This window comes from Helianthus annuus, chromosome 14, assembly GCF_002127325.2.
Source record: "Helianthus annuus cultivar XRQ/B chromosome 14, HanXRQr2.0-SUNRISE, whole genome shotgun sequence".
NCBI classification, from domain to species: domain Eukaryota; kingdom Viridiplantae; phylum Streptophyta; class Magnoliopsida; order Asterales; family Asteraceae; genus Helianthus; species Helianthus annuus.
Genome location: NC_035446.2, coordinates 123,280,299 through 123,294,472, shown reverse-complemented (window position 1 = coordinate 123,294,472; position 14,174 = coordinate 123,280,299). Strand labels below are relative to the sequence as shown.

General features: G+C 46.3%; 2 protein-coding genes across 2 annotated transcripts; both read left to right on the top strand.

Moving 5' to 3' along the window:
* The first annotated feature begins 1,651 nt into the window (after positions 1-1,651).
* LOC110907296 (vegetative cell wall protein gp1-like) lies at positions 1,652-2,305 on the top strand. The gene has a single exon (XM_022152295.1). It carries the CDS (start codon positions 1,652-1,654, stop codon positions 2,303-2,305), a length of 654 nt encoding a protein of 217 aa, XP_022007987.1.
* A 656-nt stretch (positions 2,306-2,961) lies between these two features.
* LOC110907297 (vegetative cell wall protein gp1-like) lies at positions 2,962-3,615 on the top strand. The gene has a single exon (XM_022152296.1). The coding sequence runs from the start codon at positions 2,962-2,964 to the stop codon at positions 3,613-3,615; it is 654 nt and encodes a 217-aa protein (XP_022007988.1).
* The last annotated feature ends 10,559 nt before the right edge of the window (positions 3,616-14,174 follow it).

Genomic DNA, 14,174 nt, shown 5'->3' with positions numbered 1-14,174 from the left:
CCTTTATGCTTGATTTTTAAGGACAAAACGTGCTTGATTTTTTAAACATAAAGGACAAAACGTGTTTGATTTTTAAACATAAAGGGTAAAACGTGCTTGATTTTTAAACATAAAGGACAAAACTCGTCAAATTTAAATATAAAGAACAAAACCTGCAAAGTGGCCTAAAGATAAAGGACAAAACTTGAAATTCACTCTTAATGAAGTTATGCAAAGAAATGAATTAGTAAAACTCTTGTTTCCTTCTAAATTTCTTCTAGTTCCTTACTATTTTCTTAGGACCATTTGATATACGATTCGGTTCGTATCAGTTGTATCAGAGCCGCCGTGATCCCCTCGGAACCATGGCTGCTCAAACTCTATCCGAAATCGAGTTTTATCAATGGATGAATGAATCACTTGTGAGACTCGAATCTCAGTTGCAAACCGTTTGTAACGAGTTCCGATTAGTTAGAACCGCGTGGGAAGCCCGATCTCCTACACTTCCACCACCCGTTTCCGCCACCGCACCAAGTGTCCCGTCACCCGCTTCCACCGCAACACCACCACCTGCCTCACTATCACCACGACCAAGCCTAAATATCACACCACCATTGACTTCAGCCTTTGCTGTTATACCATCATCAGCCTCAAAATAAGTGTCGCCTACATCAAAACCAGACCCGAAACGACCGCTATCACCCACACCGTACACACCGAAACAATCCTCACAAAAAGCACCATCACTCGCACCGCCTATACCAACAACTCAGCCTCTAATAGGATTACCGCCGAATCAAATAAGCACTCCTTCGAAGATAGATGAAGAACCTTACGAGTGGCGACCACTATGGCAAGCCACCAAAACTCGTCCGTATAGCGCCCGAAGAACCGAGTGGCGACCACCATGGTACGTTATTATGACTCATCCGAGCGCCATCAAAAGAACTGAGTGGAAGCCGCCGTGGCGTATCAGAAAGTTTCTTCGGATTACATCCTTGAGGACAAGGATGTTTTGAGCGGTGGGGAATGATGTGTGCCACACCCTTAGTTCCCTTACCCACGTAGTCCACTCCATACATATTATCTACTTTTAGTTCCTTTATTTTCTCCATGTTTGCATTATGCTAATTTTAGTGGTTTACTGGTAGGAGTTATTTATAATTTGTTTAGTTGTTAGGTAAGGCTATATAATAGCCATTAGGTTACATTAATGAAGGAGTGAATTCAAGTTTTGTCCTTTATCTTTAGGCCACTTTGCAAGTTTTGTCCTTTATGTAAATTTGACGAGTTTTGTCCTTTATGTTTAAAAATCAAGCACGTTTTGTCCTTTATGCTTGATTTTTAAGGACAAAACGTGCTTGATTTTTTAAACATAAAGGACAAAACGTGTTTGATTTTTAAACATAAAGGGTAAAACGTGCTTGATTTTTAAACATAAAGGACAAAACTCGTCAAATTTAAATATAAAGGACAAAACCTGCAAAGTGGCCTAAAGATAAAGGACAAAACTTGAAATTCACTCTTAATGAAGTTATGCAAAGAAATGAATTAGTAAAACTCTTGTTTCCTTCTAAATTTCTTCTAGTTCCTTACTATTTTCTTAGGACCATTTGATATACGATTCGGTTCGTATCAGTTGTATCAGAGCCGCCGTGATCCCCTCGGAACCATGGCTGCTCAAACTCTATCCGAAATCGAGTTTTATCAATGGATGAATGAATCACTTGTGAGACTCGAATCTCAGTTGCAAACCGTTTGTAACGAGTTCCGATCAGTTAGAACCGCGTGGGAAGCCCGATCTCCTACACTTCCACCACCCGTTTCCGCCACCGCACCAAGTGTCCCGTCACCCGCTTCCACCGCAACACCACCACCTGCCTCACTATCACCACGACCAAGCCTAAATATCACACCACCATCGACTTCAGCCTTTGCTGTTATACCGTCATCAGCCTCAAAACAAGTGTCGCCTACATCAAAACCAGACCCGAAACAACCGCTATCACCCACACCGTACACACCGAAACAATCCTCACAAAAAGCACCATCACTCGCACCGCCTATACCAACAACTCAGCCTCTAATAGGATTACCGCCGAATCAAATAAGCACTCCTTCGAAGATAGATGAAGAACCTTACGAGTGGCGACCACTATGGCAAGCCACCAAAACTCGTCCGTATAGCGCCCGAAGAACCGAGTGGCGACCACCATGGTACGTTATTATGACTCATCCGAGCGCCATCAAAAGAACTGAGTGGAAGCCGCCGTGGCGTATCAGAAAGTTTCTTCGGATTACATCCTTGAGGACAAGGATGTTTTGAGCGGTGGGGAATGATGTGTGCCACACCCTTAGTTCCCTTACCCACGTAGTCCACTCCATACATATTATCTACTTTTAGTTCCTTTATTTTCTCCATGTTTGCATTATGCTAATTTTAGTGGTTTACTGGTAGGAGTTATTTATAATTTGTTTAGTTGTTACGTAAGGCTATATAATAGCCATTAGGTTACATTAATGAAGGAGTGAATTTCAAGTTTTGTCCTTTATCTTTAGGCCACTTTGCAAGTTTTGCACTTTATGTTTAAATTTGACGAGTTTTGTCCTTTATGTTTAAAAATCAAGCACGTTTTGTCCTTTATGCTTGATTTTTAAGGACAAAACGTGCTTGATTTTTTAAACATAAAGGACAAAACGTGTTTGATTTTTAAACATAAAGGGTAAAACGTGCTTGATTTTTAAACATAAAGGACAAAACTCGTCAAATTTAAATATAAAGGACAAAACCTGCAAAGTGGCCTAAAGATAAAGGACAAAACTTGAAATTCACTCTTAATGAAGTTATGCAAAGAAATGAATTAGTAAAACTCTTGTTTCCTTCTAAATTTCTTCTAGTTCCTTACTATTTTCTTAGGACCATTTGATATACGATTCGGTTCGTATCAGTTGTATCAGAGCCGCCATGATCCCCTCGGAACCATGGCTGCTCAAACTCTATCCGAAATCGAGTTTTATCAATGGATGAATGAATCACTTGTGAGACTCGAATCTCAGTTGCAAACCGTTTGTAACGAGTTCCGATCAGTTAGAACCGCGTGGGAAGCCCGATCTCCTACACTTCCACCACCCGTTTCCGCCACCGCACCAAGTGTCCCGTCACCCGCTTCCACCGCAACACCACCACCTGCCTCACTATCACCACGACCAAGCCTAAATATCACACCACCATTGACTTCAGCCTTTGCTGTTATACCATCATCAGCCTCAAAACAAGTGTCGCCTACATCAAAACCAGACCCGAAACGACCGCTATCACCCACACCGTACACACCGAAACAATCCTCACAAAAAGCACCATCACTCGCACCGCCTATACCAACAACTCAGCCTCTAATAGGATTACCGCCGAATCAAATAAGCACTCCTTCGAAGATAGATGAAGAACCTTACGAGTGGCGACCACTATGGCAAGCCACCAAAACTCGTCCGTATAGCGCCCGAAGAACCGAGTGGCGACCACCATGGTACGTTATTATGACTCATCCGAGCGCAATCAAAAGAACTGAGTGGAAGCCGCCGTGGCGTATCAGAAAGTTTCTTCGGATTACATCCTTGAGGACAAGGATGTTTTGAGCGGTGGGGAATGATGTGTGCCACACCCTTAGTTCCCTTACCCACGTAGTCCACTCCATACATATTATCTACTTTTAGTTCCTTTATTTTCTCCATGTTTGCATTATGCTAATTTTAGTGGTTTACTGGTAGGAGTTATTTATAATTTGTTTAGTTGTTACGTAAGGCTATATAATAGCCATTAGGTTACATTAATGAAGTTATGCAAAGAAATGAATTAGTAAAACTCTTGTTTCATTCTAAATTTCTTCAAGTTCCTTACTATTTTCTTAGGACCATTTGATATACGATTCGGTTCGTATCAAAATTCACCATAGTGATTTAAATTTAGACGGGTCATTGCATTACAGTGAATTATACTGAATTGAATTTGTCTCTCTTAAGTTGAAATAGATTCAAGTTAAATGTCTTATTGTGATCTCGATCTATTTGTTAGGTACCTTGATCAACTACTACATGAATAACATTTTCTGCTACAAGTTGAACAAGAAATGATATCCCATTTCTTGTACCTCGAAAGCCGCAAGTACCAGCAGAGGACCAAGATTTCACTTGCCCTAATACATATGTAACAATCTTAATGGAATTATTGTTGTTTGAATAACTCCCTTTTAGTATTATACATATACCCTTACATGAACTAAAAGTTCACATTAACCCTTTTTTTTGTGTTGGAGAACACATCAAAGTGTTTCAGTAGAAAAATGACACAATTAGCTCGTGACCTGTTGAATGATTTTAATTTGGACTTTGTCGAATATCCAACCTCCGGTTGACGTCGGTTAGATCTTCGGTGACGTCGAGAGCTTTGATCCTTGCTTGCTACAAAATAATAAACCGTTAGCCTCGCCACGGGGGACCCCGGGAGGGGGATCCGTGACCAAGCTCCGGCGTGAGAATAAGTAAACTTGCCGGATGAGGAAAAGGAACGTTTTCCGATGAAGATAATCACCGGAGAGTTCCTATCTTGGTGTGAATCTAATTAATGTATTGAGTGTAGTAAATACAAGGAATGTTGGTCGGAGTTAATGAGGGGAGTAACTGAGAGTAGTAAATGAGGAGAGTGGTCGGAGATCATACCTGCCTTTGCCTTATCCTTGTGCCTTCTTATATAATAGCATGCCCTTATCTCCAAGGGAAATGCTCCCACACTATCTAACGGTAACTATAATCCCTTGGGAAGGTCAGACACGTGTCTGACCCCCAACGGTGCGATATCCATCTTCATTAATGCATCGCCGGACAAGTACGATGATAGTGACCGGATGCCTCTCTTATCAGACATTAAATGAGCCCTGTTTTCCTTAGCTGTTTCCCGCCCATTTGTACATAGAAGAAACCTTAGCGAGCAAGGCTATTATAACCGGTGGGCTTTTTAAATAATTGGGCTTCTAGATAAAAAGGCCCAAAGCGGGTAAAGTGGGCTTACCCACTGGCCCGTCGTCAAGTCATCTTTAGTCCCTGGTTCTGAGACCCGAGGCTCATGATACAGGGCTGAGCCATAACCGTTCAAAGAGTGGTTTTTTCTAGTGGGTCCCTCTGGGATCGGTTGTAATGAGCCATCTCCACTAATCATTACATCGCCAGTCTCATTAAAGCGAGAGTTAACCCTTTAACAACACGTGTTCCTTATTTTGAATTTTGAAGAGACAACTGACGTGACAGTTACCTGCAAATCAGTCGCGTCTCTTTAAATACCCTATTCCTCTCTTCCGGTTTCTCACTCAAACATTTTCAAGCCCTCTTTTCTTTCTCTGTGGTACTCCTCTGTGATTGCCCCTTCTTCTACGATCATGAGTCGCTGTGGACGCTCATCCATACGATCTGTGTTGACGGCAAAGGACTTGAAGTCCTTTGTAGAAGCGTATAACATCCCGGATCGCTTTTCTCCCTCTCTGCCCGGTCCTAGTGAGTCGGCAGAATGTACGCCGGACAGGATACCTATTTATACTCTTGCCTTTTCATCCTGTGGGGTCCGGTACCCCCTCTCTGCTTTCAAGATCTCTCTGCTCCGTCACTTCGGTGTTCACTTTTCACAGATTCATCCTTTAGGGTTAATGAGAGTGGTTCATTTTGAACTGTCTTGTGCGGCCATTTCAGGGGAGCCCTCTGTTCCTTTGTTTTGCATGTTTTACCGGCTTATTTCCGACGGAGATTGGTTCACATTCGCGAAGCGACAGAACAACGTTTCAAGGCCCTGTTACAGTTTTATGCCCACTTCTACTTATCCGAAAGACTGGAAGTGTAGATTCATCTTTGTTTCAGCCGCTATGTTGCCGGATTCCCCTGCTCCTAAGGATCTTGACGCTGCCATTGAGGATGTTGTCCCCACCCTTTCTGCGAGTGAGACTGTCCAGTAGAAAAGAATGTGTGATAATCCTACAAGGGCTTTTACTTTCTCCGAGGGGATGCTTGCCATGGGTGGTTTGAGTCCTTCCTACCCAGTTCGTCCAAGAGCCTTCTTTGGCAAGAAAGGTACTTTTTTGTTCCTGGTCTGTTTCTTATAATCATTTCCTTTTTCCTTTCATGCTTTTGGGGACCCGTAGTCATCTTTGGTGCCTTGTGCAGAGATAACTTTGTGGCGGCTTCTTCAAGGTGATTCCAAGGATGTGAAGTATGTGGTTGATGACGAGGTTGATCCCCTGTTGAATGCGGAGGCACAGGTTGCTGGGGGATCCGTCCAGGCAGGGGGTTCTGTTGCCCTGGGTGGATCTGAGGAGGATCTTTCTGGCGGAGAGGAAAGCTCTCCCGACCTTCCTCCTGTTCATCCCTCCGGTCAGAGTGACGATGAAGAAGTGGAGATACAGTTGGTTTGTAAGAGAAAGTCTGTCAGTCCTCATCCGGCTCCTGCACCTCGCAATATTCGTCAGAGGCTTCGGAGTGCTAGTGGTCAAAAACCTCCTTCTTCCAAGGCTGTTTCTGACCTTCCACCTGCCGGGGTCAAAGGTTCTTTGTCCAAGCATTTAAAGTCCTCAAGCTTAGTGAGTGCCCCATTACTGGTAAGTTATCTCTTTTCCTCTTCTTTCTTTTTGTGTCTTTTCTGACTGTCCCTTCTTCTTGTTTCTTAGGGGAGTTCCCGGGAGCCTATAGAAATTCCAACTGGTCCTTCTCCTTCCCGCATCCGGGACAAGGCCTCTGAGGTGGGGGTAGCTCGATTTTCCTCGGCTTATGAACTTTCTTCGTTACGTGCTACTGGGACTAGCAATCCTACTTTTCAGGATGGCCTTGCTTGTCGATCCCCCCTTGCCCCTCTGTTTGCTGATGCTATCCCTACCACTTATGTTCCCAAGTGGAAGGTAACTAGCTCTTCCGTGATTGGGACTCCTGAAGCTGCCAGGGATTTTCTGAGTCATGTTGTCCCCCCCCTCACATAAATTTGTAAACTCTGCCCTGAGGGATGATCTCTTTGAAGATCAGTACAGCATGTCTTTGTGTGAAAGCTTCTTTAGGGGTGCTGGGATGCTGCAAAGGATTGATGATTTGAGGAAAGCAAACGAGGGACTCAAGGCTGAGCTTAAGGCTTCCCAGTCGGTTGTTGCTGGGCTTAGAGGCCAAGTAGTTGATGCTGAGAGGAGGCTACAGGAGGAGAAGGTGCATAATCTTCTCCCCCCCTCCCCCCTTTTTTTATATACATATACGTATTCATTGATCCTTTGTTTAGGGGGCTGGTGCTATGCTTGAGAGGAAGGAGCGAGCCTGGGAGCAGGAGATGGCATCATTGATTGCGGAGAAGAAGGAGCTTGCTGCTGAGCTGAAGCATGTGAAGGAAGTTGGCTCCGTTTCCCAGGAGCAGCTCAACACTATGTATGCAGACTACGGGATAACTTCGGATGATAACCAACGGTTGGCTGGGGAGAAGCACTGGTTGATTACTGAAGGTTTTGGGGCTTTCCTGACTGCTGTAGCTCAACCAGAAGACTTTAAAAGCGGTTTGGAGGAGGTTTATAGGGCCTATAGGGATGTTGGCTATCAGGCAGGGTTGAAGGACGGCTATGCTTATTCTGCCCAGGGCCTGGGCAGAAAAGAGACTCCTCTTTATAACTCCAAAGCGAAGAAGAGGTTGTCCAAACTGAGCGAGGAGTTTGGGCGTAAAACCCCAGCCGTCCTCGCCAAGATCCTTGAACATCCCATGATCTCAATTGATGAACTGAAGGCCCTGTTCTCCTCCGTTGGTCCTTCGTCCCCGCCGTCTCTTTCCGGGGGTGATCCCCAGTGAATTCTGAACACTTAACAAACTTCGATATGGTTGTAATAACTCTAACTTACCTTGGGATATTTGTATGTTTGGTTTGACTTTGTTTTGGATGGTCCTTTGTGTTGGGGACCATCTTGACCGCTAATCGTACGACCTATGGATATGTACAGCTCCTCTTTTGCTTTGTTGCCTGTTTCTTGCCTTGTTTATATTATTTTGCAGGGGCTTATATCGGAGGCTAGCTTGGTGATTCCTTGGAGATTTTCAAGCTGCTTTGGCGAGGAGCTATGTCTTTACTTTGTCTCGCCATGTTTGTAATAGTCTTTTTAGTTTTTTGCCCCAGTTATTGGGGCTTCTTTTTGTACGTATGTTTTGTATCAAAAAGAGCAGTTTCCCCTTCGTAGTTTTCTATATACGAGTATATTTGCATTATTTGTTCTTTGTTGTTTGCTTTGTTAAACTATGATTGTCTGTTCGAGGCCAATCGGTGGACAAGTTTATAATGTGATATTATGTTTTTGACTTGCTTTTGTCCGTTTTTTAGGTTAGCTAGACCTTTATTAGCCCCACGGCCGGGCTTTGGGCACGTCTTTGGATGCCTCATACACGTGTGTTTGTTTGTTCTAGTTTTAGATTTGAAGGGTGTTCACAGGCACGTCTGCCCAGGTATGGTTACCCGCAGTTTTCAAAATGGGACATTTTTGTCCGTCTTTCATTGAATCTTCGGGGGATTTATACCTCCCTTCATAGACTTTTTACAAAAGGTTTACTTTCTGGGGGGAAAGTCCCCGTACATATAGTTTTCCTACAACAAAAGTGGCCCTTGGCCGTTTTCTCCTGGGGGCATGCCCCTTACATGTAATACTTCCTGAGCTGCATCAGGTTCCAGGTCCTGGGGACCTCTTTTCCTTCTAAAGTCTCCAACTTGCACGTTCCCTTCCCGTTTGCCCATGTGACTCTATAGGGGCCTTCCCAGTTGGGGCCCAACTTCCCGGTATTTTCCTGTAGACTGGCCTCATTGGCTCTAAGGACTAGGTCCCCTGGGACGAGGTTGAGCTTCTTCATCCGGGTGTTGTAGTAACTTGCTAGGAGTTTTTTGTAGTGAGCTTCCTTTACCGCTGCTATATCTCTTCTTTCTTCCAATAAGTTCAGGTTCATTCTTAGATCCTGCTCGTTCTCCTCATCCCTCAGCTTCATCCGGGCGGTTTGGGATCTGATCTCTGCAGGGATCATGGCTTCCATCCCGTAGGTAAGACTGAATGGGGTCTCCCCATTGCAACTTTTGGGAGTGGTTCGGTATGCCCATAACACAAATGGGAGTTCTTCCAGCCAGCCCTTCTGTTTCCTCCCAAGCCTGCCCTTCATTCCCTTGACAACGCTTTGGTTGGCTCTCTCCACCAACCCGTTACTCTGAGCATGGGTTACAGAGGTGAACATTTGTTGAATCCTCATTTGCTCGCACCACGGCTTGAAGGGTCTTCCGGCGAATTGCACCATGTTGTCACTCACCAGTTCCTTCGGGACCCCATATCTGCACACGACATTGTCCAGCACGAACCGTCTCATTTGATCTCCGGTGATCTTTGCCAGGGGTTTCGCTTCGATCCACTTAGTGAAATAATCAATGGCCACCACCACGTATTTGACCCCCCCCCCGGGACCCTCCGAGAAAGGCCCGATTATGTCGATGGCCCATTTTGGAACGGCCAAGATGTCGAGACCGGGACCATAGGGTGCTTATGCTGGTGGGTCATTGGTGCATGTACCTGGCAGTTATCACACTCTTTTATCTCTTCAGATGCCGTCTCGTACATTCGTGGCCAGTAGAATCCCGCGTTCATTGCCCTTCTTACAACCGTTCTTGGTCCTGAGTGCATTCCACAGATTCCCTCGTGCATTTCCCTGATTACATATTCGGCCTCTTCCATGTCTATGCACTTTAGGGACGGACCCAGGTACGACCTTCGGTATAGCTCTTCCCCAATCAGTTCATATTGTAGGGCTTTGACCCTTACCTTTCTGGCCGCCCATTCCCCCTCGGGTAGGGTCCCGTCCCGGAGGAATTTAATGATCGGGGTCATCCATGTTTCTTGGGAACCTTCGATTGTGGCCACTTCCGTTACGTCCAGGGAAGGGGATGTCAGGACCTCTACTTTAACCTCCTTCGCGAGGTGGTCAAATGCTACTGAAGCTAACTTGCTGAGCGCATCAGACTTTCTGTTCCTCCCCCGAGGGATGTATTCCAGTTTGAAGGTTCTGAATGCCTTAGCCGTCTCCTTGACTTTCGCCACATACCGAGCCATGATGCTGTCCTTCGCTTCATATTCCCCCTGATACTGCTTTACTACCAACTGTGAATCGGTACTGGCCTCCACGTGTTTTGCTTTCATCTTCTGAGCCAATCTTATTCCTGCCAAGAGGGCTTCATACTCGGCGGTATTGTTGGTGTTTTCGAAATCCAACCTTATAGCATACGTCAGCTCAACCCCCTCGGGGCTTATCAATGTGATGCCTGCACCGTTCCCTTCTTCACTGGATGCTCCATCCGTGAACAACTTCCAGACAGCCTCGTCTTCCCTTCTTTTTTCTTCTTCCTCCAAAGCCTCCCACCTTATAATTCCCTCTCTTCGTCCTCAGGCACTTCTGCTAGGAAGTCAGCCAGTATTTTCCCCTTCATGGCTGTCCTGGGTTTGAACTCCAGAGAATGTTCTCCCAATTCTATGGCCCATTTAGCCAGCCGCCCTGACTGTTCCGGTTTTCTAAGCACTTTCTGGAGGGGCTGATCAGTTACTAAGGTGACCTTTTGCCCTTGGAAGTACCTTCTGAGCCTTCTAGATGCAAAAACCAGGGCCAACGCGAGTTTTTCTAAAGGCATGTACCGCTCCTCGGGCCCCTTAAGCCTTCTGCTGATGAAATATATGGGGATCTGTTTCCCCTCCCGTTCCACCATCATGACCGCGCTTATGGTCGTCTTAGAGGCGGATAGGTAAAGGAGCAGTGGGTCCCCGGGCACCGGGGTGGCTAACGTTGGGAGCTTGCAGATGTAGGTCTTCATCTCCTGGAAGGCGGTTTCGGCCTCGGTGGTCCAGTTGAATTTGCTGGACTGGAGACAGTCTTTTAACACCTTCATAAAAGGGAGGGTTTTGTCAGCCACTTTTGATAAGAAACGATTTAGCGCAATCAGCCTTCCATTTAATTGCTGGATGTCCTTCAAGGACCTGGGGGAGCGCATTTCAGCCACAGCCTGGGTCTTCTCTGGGTTTGCCTTTATCCCTCCTTTAGTTACCACCACCCCTAGGAAATTTCCTTCCTCTACCCCGAAACAGCATTTCCCGGGGTTCAGCTTCATATTTACATCCTGCATTGTGTTGAGAGTCTCAGCTATGTCGTCTATCATGGCTGCTTCTGTCAGACTCTTGATGACGATGTCGTCAACATACACCTCTAGATTTCTTCCCCTTTGCTCCCTAAATAAGGTGTTCATGAACCTTTGGTATGTTGCCCCCGCATTTTTTAGACCAAAGGGCATCTTAGTATAGCAAAATGTTCCTTCATCGGTGATGAAAGCGGTCTTTTCTTCATCTTCTATTGACATCTGTATTTGGTGGTATCCCTTATAGGCATCTAGGAAGCACTTCAGCGGGTATTGGGACAGGGAGTCGACCTGGGTGTCTATCTCCGGGAGGGGGTAGCAGTCCTTGGGGCATGCTTTGTTCAAGTCTTGAAAATCGATGCACATCCTCCATCCCCCATCTTTTTTCTGAACCATAACTGGGTTGGCAACCCAGGATGGGTATTTGACTTCCCTGACTATCCCTGCCCTGAGCAGTTTGCGGGTCTCTTCACAAGCAGCCCTTCTCTTGTTTGGCCCCATGCTCCGCTTCTTTTGCCTTACTGGTTTTGCCCATGTGAAGGTGTTGAGTCGGTGTTTCGTCAGGCTTCTGGGGATTCCCGTCATGTCACCATGTTGGAACGCAAACACATCTAGGTTATGGAGGAGCAACTCTTTCAGGGCACTCTTGCACTTGTCACTTAGGTGGCTTCCCACCTTGACCGTTTGCTCCGGGAACTTATCACAGAGGACCCATTCTTCCACTTTCTTCCCTTGGGTCTTCCCGGGTTCCTCTCCTTTGGATACTGAAGAGACCACTTCATAGGCTGACTTAACCCATGCAAGCCCCTTTGGTGTTTGGAATACCAAAGCCCCGTGAGGAGTAGATGCTTGTGCTTGTAGGTCTCCAATCCCAGGTCTTCCCAAAATCGCGTTATACTTGGAGGGTGCCCTGACTACCGTGAAGGTTAAGTTGATTGTCCGGACCCTATCCCCTACACCAACTGTGAATGGGAGCTTGATCTTTCACAGAGGGTGTGATACACTGTTGTTGAATCCTACCAACGGGATAGAGTCCTCCTCCAGTCTATCTCTTATATCTCTGTCGAATCTGAGGAAGCAATGTTCATATATTACCTCGACGCCGGATCTTCCGTCTACGTGTATTCTAGACACTTTGTGTCCAGCTATTACAGCTGAGATATTCAGCAGGAGCCGTTGTACTTCGCTTTCTTCCAAGTATGGCATGAGGATGGGAGTTTTCATGCAGTTCGGAGAGCCTAGGATTCTGGCCTTAACACTTCGGGTAACATCAAATTCATTTCTTCTTCTTATCATATCGACATCTGCCCTCCCGGGCTCTCTTGCATCTCTTCCCTTACGATCCCTTCCCCCTTCTTTGATTTCCTTGACCAGGTGGGCCAGTCTTCCCGTCTTCACCGCAGCCTCTATTTCCCTTTTGAGGTACATGCAATCATCGGTTTTGTGCCCGAAGCCCTTATGAAACTCACAGTATTCGTTTGGCTGTGCCTTGGGACCTGGCTTTATGGGGGGTGGCCTTGGGAAAGAATTCTTCACTCTTTCCGTGGCCAGTATCTCACTTGGAGTTTTGACGAGGGGGGTGAAGTTGTCAGGGTAAGGGGGAGGGCCCCTCCCTCGGGGCCTGTAGGGGGAGTATGAGGGCCTTGCCCTGTCATGTAACATTCTATCGAAGGGAGGCTTTCGGGAATAGGGAATACCTTTTTCAAGGGGTCTTGCTGTTGGAGTAGCCCTTCGGGGTGTAGTGTCCGTCTCCTTAGCCTTGCTGACCGTATCCTTTCCCCGGACGAAAGCCCTGACCCTGTCCATGAGATTATCGAAGGAAGGTGGGAACTCCTCTCCCAGCTTTTCACACAGCTGTGCATGCTTCAGCCCATTTATAAAGCTACTGATTTTCATGACCTCCGGAACATCTTTGATGTTCATGCTTTCTTTGACAAACCTTTCCATGTACTGGTCTATCCGCTCGTTATCCTTTTGCCTGATGTGGAGGATTTCGTTGGGATTCTTAACTACCTTTCTTTGTTGGCCGAAATTTCTGAGGAATTTTTCGCTTAACTCTTCGTAGCTGTCTATGCTCCCTGGAGGGAGACTATCAAACCACAGCCGGGCTCCTTCTGTTAAAGTTTGCACAAACATATGACACCATACTGGCATGGGCCACCTTCCCAGCTGCCCCGCTCCTCGGAAGTCATGCAGATGATCCTCTGGATCCCTCGTTCCGTCGTAGCGATCGAAGCCTGGGGGCAGCTTTGTCTTGGGAGGCATGGGTGCCTCTGATATTCTCCTTGTGAACTTTGAGACCTCTGCCAGGTCTCGTGGTAGGTATGGTTGGTCCAAACCAACGCTACCTGAGTCGTCTTTCTCCTTTTCCTTGTGTTTCTGACCGATGATCAAGTCCTCTCTCTCTTCGGAAGACATCTGCCTCAGGGCTGTCATGAATGTTTCCAGTTGGTCCCCGTTGTTGCCCTTATTCTGGGAGTTCGTTCCTTCTTGATTAGAAGGTGTGTCAAAAGAGAGTCTGGCCCTGAGGCTGTCTAACTTTTCTTGTCTCTTCAGATCGTCAAGATACTTAGTTATCTTCTCCCTGTGCATGGCCACGAAGCCAGGGGTGACATGTTCCGTTTCTTCCAGGTTTTCTACCAGATTCTCGTTATCCTCTTCATGGGTGATATCCTCCACAGTGACTTTCTCCAGATCATTTTGAGCTGTTTGGGTGACACGTGAACTATGTGGAGTTGCCATGCTGTTTCAGGAAAGGTGAGTTGCTCTCTGAACGTCGGATGTTAGTGTGGGAACACTGGTCAGGCCTGTGTCCCACGGATGGCGCCAATGTCGAATACCCAACCTCCGGCTGACGTCGGTTAGATCTTCGGTGACGTCGAGAGCTTTGATCCTTGCTTGCTACAAAATAATAAACCGTTAGCCTCGCCACGGGGGACCCCGGGAGGGGGATCCGTGACCAAGCTCCGGCGTGAGAATAAGTAAACTTGC